The following is a 16,686-nucleotide window of genomic DNA, read 5'->3' as shown; positions in this document are numbered from 1 at the left end:
TCATTATGTCATGCTCCTGTTTGATAATTTGCTTTGCTTCATAGCAATGGTTCTCACCCTTCCTAATGCAGCAGCCCATTAATACAGTCCGTCATGTTGTGCTGACCACAAACCACAAAATTATTTTCACTGCTCCTTCATAACTCTATTCACCATCATGTAAATATCTGATATGCAGCTGCTCTGAGGCAGCCTCTGTGAAAGAATAATTCAATCCCTTTAGGGGCCATGGCCCACAGGTTGAGAACCACTGCTCTACAGTCTTTCCTCTGACATTTTTGGAGATTCACACTATCATAATCTATGTTTTCATATTCATGCTACCCAAAGTCACTTTCTGGTAAATAATAAAGAGTTAAAAACATTTTTTTAAATGCACCATGACCTTTTTTTATTCGTGGACTTAGACTATTTAGAATAATTGTTGAGAGATTAAAGTCCTAGTCTCTCTTGCATTGCGGTGAGACTGACACCCTGGCAGAAAACCAGCTTAGGTGAGAAAGGATTCCAGATGACGGTCCCTGAAAGCAGGGACGTCAGGCTGAGCTTGAAGCAGCCTGTCCCATCACATTCACGGCCGTGATCGGAGAGACTGGATATGAGTGTGCTCACTTGCTCAGATCACCTCATCCACTCTTATACAATTCCCTGGCCAGACCACAAAATAGTGAAGCCCCCATCAGGATGACTCTTCCCACAGCAATTAACCCACTTTAAAAAAATCCCTTACAGACAACCCCAAAGGCCAACCTGATCTGGGCAATTGTTCTTTGAGTCTCTCTTCTCTCCAGATTGCAACAATCTGACAATTAAAACTAATCGTCATGACTAAGGTGAGGTTGGTCGTCAGCCCAGTCTGGGTGCTGGGGTTCAACTGCTGAACACTCACCAGGAATGAAAGTCCCAACTACCCACTCAGCTTTCTCAGGCTGTGGGAGGTGCAAGGAATTAAAATTATGCAACAGTGGATGTCAGCTGACACAGACTCATGTGCGGAGTTTTGCTAAGACAGACTCATGTGCTGAGGCAAGACATGTGGTAAGGCAAGACCTGTGGAGGACACGTGATGTTTAGAAGGGCTATAAATAGGACTCAATGGACAGTGTCAGAGGCTAGTTTGCATAGCTAGCATTTCAACACATTGTTGGTCTCACGTCTTCTTTGATCTTTACTTCATTGAGAGACACACAGCAGAGAAAATCTTTGAGTATCCCTGGTGGTCCTGTCCACTCCTGGCTGTTTCTGCTAGGTCATGCCACCACCACTGATTTATGTTTGCTATCCCAACACTACTAAACTGATATATTCTCGAAGTATTTGTGAGTGGATCAAGCTGCCACCAATGAGTCCTGTGAACTGCTGATTTCCTGACAATGAAGATAAGATTTTTCTCCAAAGAACAATTTCTAAACTTTCCACTTCTCCTATATCCCAATAACCTTTCTTTTCTACTACCTCTGGTGGGTGGTGAGCTAGAAGGAAGGTTAAAGCATTTAAGAACCCATATTAAAGGTAGGGTTTGAAAAATGAAAACTTACAGGTTATCTGGGATATAGTATTTGGGGTAGGGAGATCAGCCCACTGTGGGTGGCATCATTCCCTATGCAAGCGGTTCTGGATCCTGTAAGAATGGAGAAAGGCTAGCTGAGTGTTGGCATGCATTCCGGCAGTTGTTATCTGCTCCAGGTTATAGAGGTGATGTGGCAGGTATAATCCCTGCCAGCTTCTGCCCCTGTGCCTTCTCCCCAATGAGAAATGGAACCTGCAACGCGGTTCTAAAACACACCCTTTCTTCCATAAGCTGCTCTTGTCAGGGTATTTTATCACAGCAATAGCCCAGTTTCATGATAACAGGTGTACTTTTTCAGTGACATTAATCTATGTAGGAGAGCAAATCTCGCATGACCTAGATTAAGCCTCTAAACATATGTGCTGTGGAGAACATAGCAACGGCACCCCCTTCATTTAATATTCCCGGGAAAAACAGATGAAACCTCTTGTGACCCTGGGAATTCTGAACTATACACCAAAGTACAAAACTCATGAAACATTTGGCAACAAACAGTAAAAAGTTTCTAAAAATGCAAGGACCAAAGATTAATTCAAAATTAAACATACCATGACTATGAGGTATCTTGCCATTCTTGATGGAGTTGTGTTTTGGAAACTAACAGTAGTTCTGCTTCTGAACACATATCAGGTGCACTCAACATTGTGTATGCCCTCACCATGCAAAGTCAACAAATGGTGTATAAAACACCCCAAACACCCTCCCTCAAACTTAAGGCTAAGAGTTGCAGTGGCGGTTTTTACACGAAGTTTTCCATTCTTATAGAAACTAATGTTTAATTACAAAACAAACAACAACAACAAAAGATTTCTTTCCTTTTTTAAAGATTTATTTATTATATGTAAGTACACTGTATCTGTCTTCAGACACACCAAAAGAAGGTGTCAGATCTCATTACGGATGGTGATGGTTGTGAGCCACCATGTGGTTGCTGGGATTTGAACTCAGGACCTTCCGGAAGAACAGTCAGTGCTCTTAATCACTGAGTTTCCTACCACCATTCCTCAGTATGTAAGTATCAAATTAATGATTCTTTGGATTGACTTATGTTAGACAAGCACTTCCCATTACCATGCAAACTGTTTTCCTCTTTAACGAATGGCAGGATTATATGTTGGCCAAAGGATTGTGTTCAAATAAATTTCTTTATAATTTATTATCAGTAAATGTTTGATTTCTATACCTACCTTTATACACACAAGGCCGCATGTAATTTTGCCTGGGAGGGCTGGATGGGTGACTCAGAAGTAAGAGCCCTGGTTGCTCTTGCAAAGGACCTGGGTCCTTTGACGTGGCAGGTCACAGCCATTTGTAAGTAAGGTTCCAGGGGACCTGACATCTTCTGGCCTCTGGTGTCACTACACATATACCACATACACACACACACAGCACAGACATACATGTAGGCAAAGCACCTATCCACATAAAAGGAATAATAAATTAGTCAGGGGGTTTCGAAATGGGTTGTAGCTGGATAAAACTTAAGATGCCCTAAAATGGAGCACTATACATTCTGTTTAGGCTGGCAAGTGATAGAAAAAAAATCTCACGAGGAAAATGAACACAAGATATAAAAAGTGCCGCACAATTCAATGGCTGCCGACAGGGTGCCAGAACTACATGGAATAGTAAATAAAATTCCAAGGCAAAATTCAAGGTCATGACATCACTGCCATCGAACTAACCAGAAAAGGGAGACAGTCAAAGAACAAGAGAGTGTTTTTCTCCCTGGAGCTCAGAAGAAAAAGCTTCTCCTTTGTGACAGTTAAGTGCAAGGGAGAGTAAAATATGCCTGTGCTTCGGTTTTTCCAAGTGCTTGCAAGTTTTAGTCACTAACACTTTCGGGTGGTGTTGAAGGTTATTTAGCACTTTGTGTGAATTTAAAGAAAAGGGGCAGAGATGGGAGGTGGTGGAAGTGGTGGGAAGAATTCCTGGCACCTAGGATGGGGCAGAGAACACGTTGGATTCCTCCAGGGCTCACACAAGCACCACCTTTGACATCCATCACACTCCCACCCCAAAGAGAGGGCATGGAAATTAAACCAAGCTCCCTCGGAGGAATCAGTGGAGGGAAAGGTCGATGAGGAGGAATTGGTTCATGTTCTCCCTTTGATTCCCTGTGCACAGAGTCAGACTTAACTGAGGGTTGGATGTCACCGTGGCCACTTCTCCTTTCTTTCTGAGCTGTTGGGTTCTCCTGCCAGAGACTCCCCTGCTGGAATCCTGCTTGCCCCACCACAGCTGTCAGCTACTGACACACGCATGCAGCAGGCCCTTCCTTCATTAAAGTTAATTGGCATAACAGATAAGGTGCATGGCCAGAGTTTTAGAAGAAAAGCAAACAGGTGTGTGAGGATTCAAGTGGAATTCCCCTTGATCACAAACAGGCGGGAAGAGGGGGGATAAACAGTCAAGACATTACGTCAATTCAGTCAGAGATGATGCAAAGACTCCCATTTTTATTACTGCAAAATAATGTAGCCAATCAGTGGAGGCAATGTACACACACACACACACACACACACACACACACACACACACACCTCAGATTCATTCTTCTTCTATGAGACTGCTTCTTTTAATTGTAAACGTGACACAATGTAGAATCGCTGGGGAAGAGAGTCTCAGTGAAGGATTGTCTAGTACTAGATCAGGTTGGTTTGTGGAAATGTCTGTGGAGATTTATCTTGATTGTGTTCAGTGATATGGAAAGACCCAGCCTAAATATAGGGGAACCATTCCCTAAGCTAAGTACCGAATTGTTTAAGGACTAAAGAAAAAAAGACTAGCCAAGCATAGGTTTCCTTCTCTCCCTCCCTCCTTCCCTCCCTTCCCTCTTTCCTTTCTTCCTCTTTCTCTTTTGCTTTCCCTCTCCATCTCCCCTCCCCTCTCTCTCTTTTTCTCCCCCTGCTGAGTGTGGATCTAACTAGGTGCTTCAAGCTCCTGTCTTGACTTCCCACAAAGACTGCGACTTGGAATTGTAAGCTAAACTGAACCCTTTCTCCTCGAAGGGCGTTTTTGTTGTTGTTGTTATTCTTTGGTTTTTGTTTGTTTGTTTGGTTTGGTTTGGTTTTTTGGTTTGGTTTTGTTTTTTTAATCACAGCAACAGAAATGGCACGCCTACAACCCTTCAGCTCTAATACCAAATACTCAGTGATAAAGTGAAATCGGTTGGTTTTATGATATGAGCATCTTCCCTGAGTGCTACCATATCCACAGTGTATTTTTTGTTTTCCACATGTATAGTAGTACTATATCTCACGATGATATTATTTGCACCCGTGCTTATATCGTACATCTCACATGGGGGCGGTAGAGTGGCTAGCTGCACTTGCCTGACTCCTGGGACAAGTGGCGGCCACATCTCCAGAAAACATGGGGAAGGAGGGAAATTGAACCCACGAGAGACCATATCCTGCACCCCATCGCCTTAAGGTGCGTCCGGAAGGAACGTCCTTGCCTGCCTTCTAGAATGCTTTTGCTAGACTGCAAAGCAACCTGCCACTGGCTGGACTGAAAGGCTGGCCTCAGAAACAGCCTAACCGTTGCGCAGGCGCAGCCCTGTAGCTTCCAGGAAGCCACTTCCTGCCTGGTTTCCTAGCAACGAGGGAAGCGTTGTTGACATCCACAGAAACTGCAGATCAGGCTTGAGAGTGGAGCTGTCCCACAGGCACGATGGTAAATCCGGGGTTCTTGTCTGGAAGGAGAGACGGGGAGACCCGTGGGCTCAGCTGCCCTGGGAGAGTCTCACCATTTACTGGAAGGGGCGCTATTGAGAAACGAAACGGGAGGTGCTGAGATGAATCTGGGAGCCAGGAAAGTTTGCAAAGAACAATGATGGCAGTGGAGAAAGGAAGATCCGGGCTGAGAAAGAAGGAGTATGGAAGAACAAGAAAATGGGAAGGGTGTGTGGGGGGGAGGGGGGGCATGAGCAAGAGACAAAGAGGAAAGAAAGGAAAATCAGGAGGGAGGGGCGAGGAATGGAGAGAGAAAGGGGGGAGGAGGGGGGAATGCTACTCCAACCTCCTCTACACCTAAAAGGAAGGAGAGGGAGGGGAAAAGGAAAAGGAAAAGAAAGCCAAAGGAGGAGAGAAGGAAGGGGATGGGAAAGAAAGAGGCGAAGGGAAAGGAGTGGCTGAAAAGGAAAGGGAGGGGAGAGGAGAAGAGGGGAGGAGAGGAGAGGCACAGGGGTGGTCCGGGGACACAGGAGGTTGCACTAGGGGTCTGGGAGTCAGAAGAGAACCACGTTGGTGGAGAGGTTTGGTCGGTTGGGATTTTTTGACTGTTGTTTTTCTTGGGCGTTTTTGTTTGTTTTTGGTTCTGTCCCAGGCTGTGTATGGGACAAAACAATTGTTTGGCACTATCAGATTCTTGATATTACTGTCACTGGCAATGGCTCGGTTTCCTTTTCAGAGGACACCCTGGGGATCAGAGCTTTCGCGGCCCTGAAATGTGAAACTCATCTCCTTCCCTTTGTTATTACAGTCCTCTTTATTTGTGGCAGGGAACCAGTAAGCTGTAGTGGCAATGCTAGGTCTCCCTCACAGATACATTTCTCCAAGCTTTGGGCCATGGTGTAGTTTAAAGAACATGCTAAATTAAATGTTAATAGTGTCCATCATGAGGAAAGCCACTGACCCAGCATTTCCTCAAAGTCAGAAGACACCTGCCCTGGTGTGGAAAAAGCAAGGACAGTGCTTGCTCACGTCCACACGGGGTACGAAAGAAAACCTGTCTCTGACTGAAGTAATGTGACATTCACTTGTGAGATGTTGGGAAAGAAAATGACAGAGTAGGTTCTCATCACAAAACTGTCAGGCTAAGTGGGGCACAGTAATGCCTGTCTGGAGTCCCAGAACTCAGGTGGCTGAGGCAGGAGGATTGCTGCAAGTTCAAGACCTGGCTAAGCTGTATGCTGTTATATCCTATCTCAGAAAAAAAAACCTCAAAAAAATTCCAGATGAGGCTGGAGAGAGAGCTCACTGATTAAAAGCACTAGGTCCTCTTGCAGAGGACCCAGGTTCAATCCCTAGCACCCCATGGTAGCTCACAACTGTCTGTAACTTTATGTCTAGGTGATCTAACACCCTCTTCTGGCCTCCCATGGCCCTAGGCATGCACATGGTAGTTAGACATACATGCAGACAAACATCCATACATATAAATTAATAAACTATATTTTTTAAAAGAAATTTAAATATTCACAATGTGCTGTTGGGAATGAGACAGCACAGGGAACAGAGTGGTTTTAGTCACACTCAGTTCAAAAAGGTAAGCATAAAACCCAGCTGCAAGTCCTGAATGCAGACATTTATAGCCGAACAGTCAACTTCAACCAAGACACAGACCAGGGGACTCCAGCATCCTGCAGTATAATGCTTGCATAGAATTCCCTTTGTAAGTTTGGTCATCAGAATGAACTACCAATGGGGGTAACAGAAGTAACTAAGGAATCTCAGAAAGGGCATGTTTTGGGCAATCTCAGAGGATATAGTGATGAGCTGTAAATATTTAAAACCTATGACATACGAAAGAAGTGTTTTGAGAGTATGGAAATAGTAGCTACTGAATGATGGCCTATGGTAGCTCTCTGGGCAATGTAAAAAGAAACTAAACAAATAAAAACTACCCTTCTAGCAAATAAGAGCATGTAAGCTTTGGGGAGCCCTTGTGAGGCTCCATGTCTTCACTGGGGCAGAACCCTGGCCCTCTATCGAGGTCATAGGCAAGCTGGGACTTCTTACACAGTCCCCATAAGAGATCTAACAGTTCCCAGCTTACCTTTTAAAGACCCGAGTGTATTGTCTCCATCTCCCAGTTAAAGAAATAGGGGCCTAGGTACGTTCCCAGACAGTCTCTGTAGAGTGGATGTAACCATGGACACCCTTCCAGTTAATGGTGGCCCCCATCTCTTGCAGACGGAAGTGGAGGAAACCCTCAAGAGAATCCAGAGCCACAAAGGGGTCATTGGAACGATGGTGGTCAATGCAGAAGGTAACTCTTGCAACAGGCAGACTGGGCTGGACACACAGAGGCCATCCATTTATTGGATCAAGAGTGAAGACATTTACATTAGATTTACATTAGATTCTGAACTTAAAGCCATGTTTTGTCTGTGCAAGCTCTAGCAGTTAGTTATTCATCAGACATCTATTGGATACCTACTGTATGCCAATCATTTATCTCAGAGCCAGGGTCACACAGGCATTGTCTATGATACACACACATACACACACACACACACATACTACTACTACTACTACTACTACTACACAGCATCTTCTTCAGAAACTCTGATAATTAACATCACATCACTTTGGGAGAAACAGCAAAATTCTCTTGTCAAAGAGAGGGGAAATTATGTAATTGGTAGTTTGGTTTTTAGCTTAAGGTTATAAAGGCTACAGTACAGTGCTTCAACCTTCATTTTAAATTAAGTTTCCTTTATCATAGTGAAAAAAAAAACCTTTAAAATCTATTTTAATAAGATTTTGATTAGTTATTTGAAAATTCCATATGTGGAATTCTATAATGTCTCTTGGTCATCTCTCTTCCTCATCCACCCGCCTCTCCAAGTTTTCCCAGGACCCTCCAACACAAGAATTCACTTCATAGCATTTCAGGGGTAGTCTTGTAACAAATGGGCAGGAAGTAACAATACATTGTCTGCTATGAACTGTGGGTACTGGCCCTGGGGACTCACACTGTCTCTGGACCATTCACATCACATCAATGGGTAAAGGTGCTTGCTGGAAAGCCTGAAGACCTGAGTTCTATCCCCAGCAGCCAAGTGCTAGAAAAAGATAACTGGATAGCTGACTCCAACAACTTGTCTGACTCCCACATATGAATATGTATAGGTGCCTGTGCATTCATGCCCTAAGCATCTCTCTTCTCCCCCTCCCCCTCCCCTCCCCTCTCCCTCTCCCCCTCCCTCCCGCCCTCACTCAAAATGGCGTAGCATTTCCCCTACCTACTTGTCGCTCCATGCTCTGCCACAGTCGCAATCTCTTAAAAGTTCCTGCTCATCCCTTTGCTAATTCGGGCATTTATAAATAAGAGTGAGGGAGGTGCCAAAAATTCCAGGGCATCCGTCCTTTGAAGTAAGAGTGGCCACTTCACTCTTCATAATTCACAGTACAACTACAGCATCAGCTGATCCCCAACCCTGGTGATGTGTGGTGAGATCAGTCAGTAAATGCTTACTGTGCAACTACCAGCTAAGAGACTGCTGAAATGCTGTGCTCTTTCCTTGTCACTAAGGATGGAAAAATAACTGCAGTTCCTAGAGATTGTGGCAAGTGGATGAGAAGACTGTCAAGTGCCCAGATTAATAGCCAACATTAATAAGACTCTAATTAAAGAATTTCTGAGAACTTTGATTTATTTAGTTGAGATTTGCAGAGAAAACATTTGACTTGTTTTATAAAATAAAAAAGACCCCTGTCAAATATAGGTAGTGATAGGATCTATGCCTGAGGAACGAAGGAGAAAGGGTTAGGATTGTCCGTACAGGAAATGAAAGGCTGGACTGCATATTTCCAAGAAGTGGTCAACTCTTGGTGCAGCCCTGCTAAAACGGGTTCTGCTTCCAAGTACTTGCTCCATGGTCTCACACTCTGACTTACTTGAGGCACCTGTGTGATTTAGCAGAGGTACCTTGTAAGTTTCCTTTAGCCATGACAACTACTAGGAGGCGTGGCCTTGAAGTAAGAGTGCCCTTGTTGGAGTAGGTGTGGCCTTGTTGGAGTAGGTGTGGCCTTGTTGGAGTAGGTGTGTCACTGTGGGCATGGCTTTAAGACTCTTGTATTAAGTACTTGGAATCCAGTCTTCTAGCAGCCTTCAGATGAAGATGTAGCACTCTCAGCTCCTCTAGCACCATGCCTGACTGGATGCTGCCATGTTCCCACCTTGATGGTAATGGACTGAACCTCTGAACCTGTAAGCCAGCCCCAATTAAATGTTGCTCTTCTAAGAGTTGCCTTGGTCATGGTGTCTGTTCTCAGCAGTAAAACCCTAACTAAGGCAGTAGGTATAACAGCTGTGTTCCTGGAATACCAGTATTTAGGGAAGAGGAGACAGAGGTTTCCCTGGGGCTCCCTGGCCAGGCAGTCAGATGAATTGGTCTGAGTTCTCTGAGAGTTTCTGTAAAATTAAGGTAAAATTGATAAAGAAAGATCCGAATGTGAGTCTCTAGCCTACACATGCACCCATGTACACAGAAACACACATGTGCATCACACCTTTTAAAAAAAAAAGAGTCTCTAGCCTACACATGCACCCATGTACACAGAAACACACATGTGCATCACACCTTTAAAAAAAAAAACTCTGCAGGAGTTCCTTATGTCTCTCCCTGGAAGGTTGAAATTGAAGCCAACATGTCACTGAGTCATAATCTTTCTGAGAACTCTACAGCTGCAGGCTCCTTGACCTCTTACTGTTGTCTGGTGGTAGTAAAGTCATTTGTATCACCCTACAACAGTATATTGATTACTCTACAGACATGTTACCCTGCTATACCTCTGAGGGCCCACTCTGACCCAGTGTGTCTTCATTTTAACTGATTACCTCTACAGAGAACGTCTTTCCAAACAAGCTCATCTTCTGAAGTTTAGGGTGGACTTAAATTTCAGAGAACACTTCAACCCAGAATAGACAAGGTCTACTGTGGCACACAGGTCAGTGCTGCTAATGTGCTTTACTTCCATGCCTTACTAAGGCATCCAAAGTGGTGAGGTGCACCAGATGCCTGAAGAGCATCGTACCAGTGAGTGAAGGAGAAAAGATTTGGATCCAAGACCAAACTCAGGGGATGAAGTAACAGGAAACGTTTTTGGGTCATTTATATAGCCAGGTACAAATGAATACGCCAAGTAAACCTGGGAGGGGGGTTGGGGATGTCCCTCATTGGTAGAGTGCCTGCCTAGCGTGAGTGGAACCTTGGGTCCTATTGAATAAATAGGGCCTGGTGGGACATGTCCAGAATCCCAGAACTAGGGAGGTGGAATCAGGAGTTCAAGGTCATTCTCAGCTACATAGAGAGTTTGAGGCCAGCCTAAGGTATGTGATGAGCTACCCTGTCCTCCACCCCCAAGAGCTGCATAAAAAGGGTGAGGGGGGAAAGGGCCAAATGTTAGCATGACTCTCCCCAGGTAGCAAAATTAGAAGTACACTTTGCACTCTTGCACCTCTTAGTGAAAATTTCTCTGGGTTTCTTCTTGAAAGAAACAACAACAAAATGTTATTTTTGATATCATAGTTTTTCTCTGACTTCAAGTAGGATAATATTATGTCAGGATTTAGAGCACATTTCAAGGGTTGTGCAAACTTGATTTTTACCTGAAGTCAAACTAACATTCTCCCCAAAAATATACACAAGGGGCTTATTTTTATGGTAAGATGGTTAATGACCAGAGCATGACCAGGGGTGTTTCCTGATGGCACATGGTATAAGTTGTGTGACCTAAGTCTAACAAAACACTCAGTCTCAACAGTGTAGTCAAGTGTGGCTGGAGGTGTGTGTCTTTTATTACAGTTCAGCCTCGAAGCCCTTCAGAAGTCCCTAGTTACCCAGGACACTGTTGCCACACTCTTGCTCTCTGCCAGTGATTGCAGATGAAAACTACAAGACGCTGTGTTAGCACCATTGTCAGCCTGCCTTTGTGGTTAATTAAGTTGGTCTACAGTGTCTATTCATTTAGATGGCCTCTTATGCCAGGTTGTGCTGTAAGCTTTTGCCTTGTTTCTAAGACCCAGGCTTCCTATTTAAACAAGCAAGGTGACTACTCTGATTTGTTGGTTCCAAGTAGTCTAGGTTTGGATGACAGTGGATTCTTTATTCATTTTAGTTTCCCATTTAGAAAAACATTCACTGTAATACCCATATGTGTAAATATCTACCTCCCAGGCACTCAGAGCTATCATACACTCTTTTAAATATAAGCTTTTATATATAGGCTTTTGATTTTGAATGTTCTTGACACATCTGACAATTCATCATCTGAATATCATTAGATTTTATCAGCCACCCAGCTGATTCCTTTTCTTCTGATATACAATCTACCCACCAAAGCAAAATGGAGCAGTTGCACACCGCAAACCAAAATAATGACTCCCAGCTTCCTGGGACCACAGATTTCATATTTCCGAGTCATGCCATAAATCCAACACCATCAAATTTTAAAATGTTCATATGTTTTGTTCAGGGAGCTCCAGTTTGAAAACGGCTCCTTCCAAAAACAAACAGACATGCAACAGCAGGTTATATAGCCTTGTCGATAGATGTCATAGACTGGGGACAGTCACTCGGGCAGCCCGAGTGCCTGGCATGAGGACAGTAGGTTACATGTATGACAAGGCAGACCCTCAATGACCTCTTAGTCAAGTTAGCCTTGTTTTTTCAATTAATTTCCCAAAGGTCTTAAGTGAAAATATTAGGGTGCTATTAAAATAAAGACTATACACACAAATATACATTCTTGAAGCAAAGTGGTGAACTGCCTGTCATTATATGAAAAAAAAAAAAACCAGAGGACAAAGAAATAGTCGGTAATTCCTGATTGTTTCCACAGTCAGATGCGCGTGTACACTTAAATATGGAAGACAGATAGGCAAGGCTGGGGAGATACCCCTGCTCCTGGTAGAGTGCTTACCTTGAAATCATGAGACTTTTATTTCCAATTCCCAGCACCACAGAAAGAAAGAGAGAGGACGGGAAAGAAAGAAGGAAAGACAGGCAGGCAGGCAAGAAGGAAGAAAGGAAGGAAGGAAGAAAGGAGGGAAGGAGGGAAGGAAGGAAGGAGGGAAGGAAGGAAGGAAGGAGGGAAGGAAGGAAGGAAGGAGGGAAGGAAGGAAGGAAGAAAGGAGGGAAGGAGGGAAGGAAGGAAGGAGGGAAGGAAGGAGGGAAGAAGGGAAGGAGGGAAGGAAGGAAGGAAGGAAGGAAGGAAGGAGGGAAGGAGGGAAAGAAAAAAGGAAGGAGGGGGATGGAGAGAAAGAGAGGGTTAAACATAGATTATAGCAATCACATGAGTAATAATTCAAAGTAATTTTCCATCACCTTTTGAGTATTCCTGGATGGCTTTGTAAGAAACTAGAACCTATGATTGTCTCTCGGGAAGGAAGTGGTTGAAGCTGACAGGGTGGTTCAGTGGCTAGCGTGCTGTCCTTGAAAGCAGAAGGAGCTGGGTTTGATTCCCAGTGGGTGTGGTGGTGATCACTTCTAATCCCAGCACTGGAGAGGTACAGACAGGAGGACTGCTGGGTTTGTTGATATATCCTAACTCATGAGCCCCAATCCAGTGAAACATTATGTGTCCTGCAGGAGATGTGCAGCATCCCTGAAGGTGACATTCATGGTTGTCCTTTGGCCTCCACATGAACATGAACACACATACACACGCGCGCACACACACACACACACACACATGCACGCATGCACTGAAATTATTTTTTTTTGCTTTGTTTTTAGAAAAGAGTCGGCCTCAATCTCACAACAATATTCCTATCTGAACCTCTTCAAGCATTCACACTAATCCCAAATTAATAACAAATTAATTAATTTAAATTATAAATTAAATTATACATTAATTTTAAGTGGTACAAATCAAGAGACTACTAAAAACTTCTTGATTGGTTGGTTGGTTGTTTGGTTGGTAGATTGGTTGATTGGTAGATTGGTTGGTTGGTTGGTTGGTTGGTTGGTTGACTGGTTTGTCTTGGGAGCTGGGGACAAAAGCCAAGGCCTTACATTTGTTAGGCAAACTTTTGCCACTGAGATGAATCCCCAGCTGCAACCCCTTGATTGCTTTCAAGAGTGAAAACATCCTATTCCCACAGTTGTGCGTGTGTTATTCAGAAAGCTGGACTCTGTTATTTATTGACCTAAATTATGAACAGACAACCGAAACAGCCAAAGCCTCCGATTCACAGTCTTGTCATCTCTGCTTTGAATAATTTATTTGGGTTCTACCTCCTATCCTGACACTGAGCCATTCAGTCTTCAGTGGTTGTCTGTGTTTAAGATACTAAACAAACCTGCCCACCCAAAGGTCTCTCTAGAATTGGTTTCCGGCTACACTGCTGCCTCCCACTGGCTATAGATGCATGCTTTGTGACTTCTTGGCTGTGAAAACCTGACTTCCCTCTGGGGAAAGTGACCAAGAACTAAAGTTACAGAAATTATTGTTTGATATGATACCTTATCTACAGAATATGTTGCCCTGTGAATGCCAAAAAAAAAAAAACTTTCCTTCTTCCTTTCTCTTCTTCTTCTCCTCCTCCTCCTCCTTCTTCCTTGTTCTCCTCCTCCTCCTTCTTTTCTGTTCAGGAGATGGAAATTTAGTCTGTTTTAAAATCAAAACTGACAGTATCCCAGAGTTTCAGGAAGACTGATAAAATTCTACAATAGTGATACTTTACTTTTGAAAAGCACTCTTCTGTTGGGCGGTGGTGGCACACGCCTGTAATTTCAGCACTCTGGGAGGCAGAGGCAGACCAATTTCTGAGTTCGAGGCAGCCTGGTCTACAGAGTGAGTTCCAGGACAAGCCAGGTCTATACAGAGAAACCCTGTCTCGAAAAAAACAAAAAAGAAAAGAAAAGCACTCATCATCAGTATTAGTTTCTGCACCTATGTTTTCTGAAGAAAAGCCCAAGTGCCACTCTGGATTTTTTGTTGACCAGCCCTAATTCAGATTCTTAAAGAATTTGACTACAATTTGATACAGAATCTTGTTATGTGTCCCTCCCTTAAATAAAGGCACACTTTGAAATGAAATCCCTAGAGTTTCTGTCCTCAACACAGAGGTTATCTTCAGTCAGATATAATATGCACCTAACTTGATGCTGAATAGGAGACACTATGCTGGGTGGCCCAACCAGGGCTCAATGGCTTTGAACTGAATTGACTCAGACTTGCATGTTTGTCTGGCTAGAATTTTTTAATTAAATCAATAGATTTAATCTGTTTTAATCTCATACAATACAGCAACAGGCCAAACAAGAGGCCAAATTTAATAATGTTTAAATAGAAAGTAAGCACAAGCCAGGGACACCCACCCAGAAAAGCCTCCTTGCTACCGAAGTTTTCTAACATGAAATTTAAGGTTTGCATAACACTGTGGGAGGAGTTAGAAAGTTGGAACGTCCCTGCTGAATAGACGCCCCAGCTTAGATAGTACTGTTCTTTTGTGGCTCCTGTTTCCAGGAAGCAGACAAATTCCACGTTACTGACCACATTTCTCATAAGTGGGATGCCTTGAGAATGCAGAGAGATATGGATTTATACATAGACAGATGATTATGATTAAAATAATCAACTAGCAGCTTCCAGATCATTTATGCATGAAATACTCACCACACATTCACTATTAGAAATGTAAAATGCCAAATGCCCAAGCAACACGCTGATCCTATTACAACACATGCATAGAACAGGCATGTGCAGAGATGAGCAGTAATGTCAACAGTATGCTCCACAAAGCAAGCTCTCGTGTTCTCATGTAAATGACGGGAAGCCACAGTCAAATCTGGAAACCTCACCTGACTCAACTGTAGTTAAAACTCCGCATAGAGACAAAAAGATGATAGGACAAATAGTCACCTAAAATTGGTGCCATCTGGTAATTGCCACTGTCCGTCTTTCTGCCATTTGCAAGGACGAGTGACTCCCAGTAGTTTTTGCAATGTACATATATACTACCTTTACAATCAGGAAAAAATGACCCCAAATTAAATCTGATCACAGGCATTCCAATCCGAACAACCCTGGACAACTCCACAACGGTTCAGTATGCAGGCCTTCTCCACCAGCTGACCATGAAAGCCAAGAGCACGGTCAGGGACATCGACCCCCAGAACGACCTGACTTTTCTCAGAATCAGATCAAAGAAACACGAAATCATGGTAGCCCCAGGTAACCGGACATGTCGCTTCCTCCCTAAAATGCTTTTCTGTTTTACTGGTTAAAGACCTCATTTCAAAGACTGGGGTGGGAGGGGGATTGTGGAATCTCGGTGGAGATGTGGATCTTAATATGTATCGTGAGGTAGAAAGCTCTTTGATTACCAAAACAAAGTTTGATTCAGAAGAGCCAAATTCAAAAGTGGTATGAAATTACCAAAATAATCTGGCCTTTGAACAAGCTGAATTTTACCCCTTTACCCTTACTAGTTATCAAAATGGATGCTGGGGACATAGCACACATGGACTTTCTGAATAGTGGCAGAAATGGCCTATACTGGGATTAAAGTAGGAGGTGTATCCACAGCCTGCCAAGCGCCACCTCCCTGTGAGGTGAGTGTGACCAGCTGGTCTGCTGGAAGACACAGCCATAGGGTCACTTCCTTGGAGGATTTGTGTTTCCAGTGTTTCTGAATAATTGTGTTATAGTCACACACCCAGGAGATAGCACGTTATCACATCAGAGAAATAAAGTTTTATCTGTTAACTGCACATGAACACCACGTGTAGAATATCAAAATTAGCCATGGCCAGGGACAACAGGAAAGCGAGACCATAAATGCTGTGCCAAGTCTGTGTGCTTTAAACTTTTTCCAGTGTGTCATGGGAATTCTGGTGTGCAGCCACTGTCTACGCTAGCTGAAGTGATAGTGGGGTAGCTATGAGTGAGTTAACCTCATGTTTCTCCCTAGATAAGGAATATCTTCTGATTGTCATTCAGAACCCATGTGAGTAGACCTGCTGTGGCTAACCCTGTCCTCGTGACGACACCTGGAAGCCCTTCCCTCCTCTAATCCATGTCCCCTGATTGAGTCCAGAGCTGTGCACTCCTGCTTAGACAGTAGAACTGCTCTACACATTTCCCTAAGTCCCCTTTGACTGTATTGTGGTCTCATACTTTTGCTGTATAATAAACAAATTCTGCTATACATGTCCCTGTTTTTAAATTGTGTGTGTGTGTATGTGTGTGTGTGTGTGTGCACACGCATTATATATGTGCACACACATTAAAAACAAACAAACAAAAACTACAGTATTGGTTGTTCCCTGGTTAAAAAGAACAGGGGGAAAACAAGAGTGGTTCTCAAGAGGTCATCACCTCAGCTCAATAGCTCTGTATCCCTCCAGCTGCTGCCTCTGTTACACCTGGCTAAGG

General features: G+C 43.6%; 1 protein-coding gene across 1 annotated transcript; it reads left to right on the top strand.

Annotated features, from left to right (window-relative positions):
* The first annotated feature begins 5,112 nt into the window (after window positions 1–5,112).
* Window positions 5,113–16,434, top strand: Dynlrb2 (dynein light chain roadblock-type 2). Its single transcript, XM_052166858.1, has 4 exons — window positions 5,113–5,248; window positions 7,489–7,564; window positions 15,316–15,483; window positions 16,223–16,434. Exons 1-4 carry the CDS (start codon window positions 5,246–5,248, stop codon window positions 16,264–16,266), a joined length of 291 nt encoding a protein of 96 aa, XP_052022818.1. The 5' UTR covers window positions 5,113–5,245; the 3' UTR covers window positions 16,267–16,434.
* Window positions 16,435–16,686: the final 252 nt, after the last annotated feature.

Source organism: Apodemus sylvaticus, chromosome 21 (genome assembly GCF_947179515.1).
Source record: "Apodemus sylvaticus chromosome 21, mApoSyl1.1, whole genome shotgun sequence".
Taxonomy (NCBI): Eukaryota; Metazoa; Chordata; class Mammalia; order Rodentia; family Muridae; genus Apodemus; species Apodemus sylvaticus.
This window is presented reverse-complemented; position numbering and strand designations above follow the sequence as displayed.

What these genes read in the sequence shown, in the direction of transcription:
- Dynlrb2 (XM_052166858.1), top strand. An exon ending in GATGGTGGTCAATGCAGAAG is followed by an intron (nt 7,565 to 15,315) that starts GTAACTCTTGCA and finishes ATCTGATCACAG; the next exon opens with GCATTCCAATCCGAACAACC. An exon ending in CGAAATCATGGTAGCCCCAG is followed by an intron (nt 15,484 to 16,222) that starts GTAACCGGACAT and finishes GTTTCTCCCTAG; the next exon opens with ATAAGGAATATCTTCTGATT.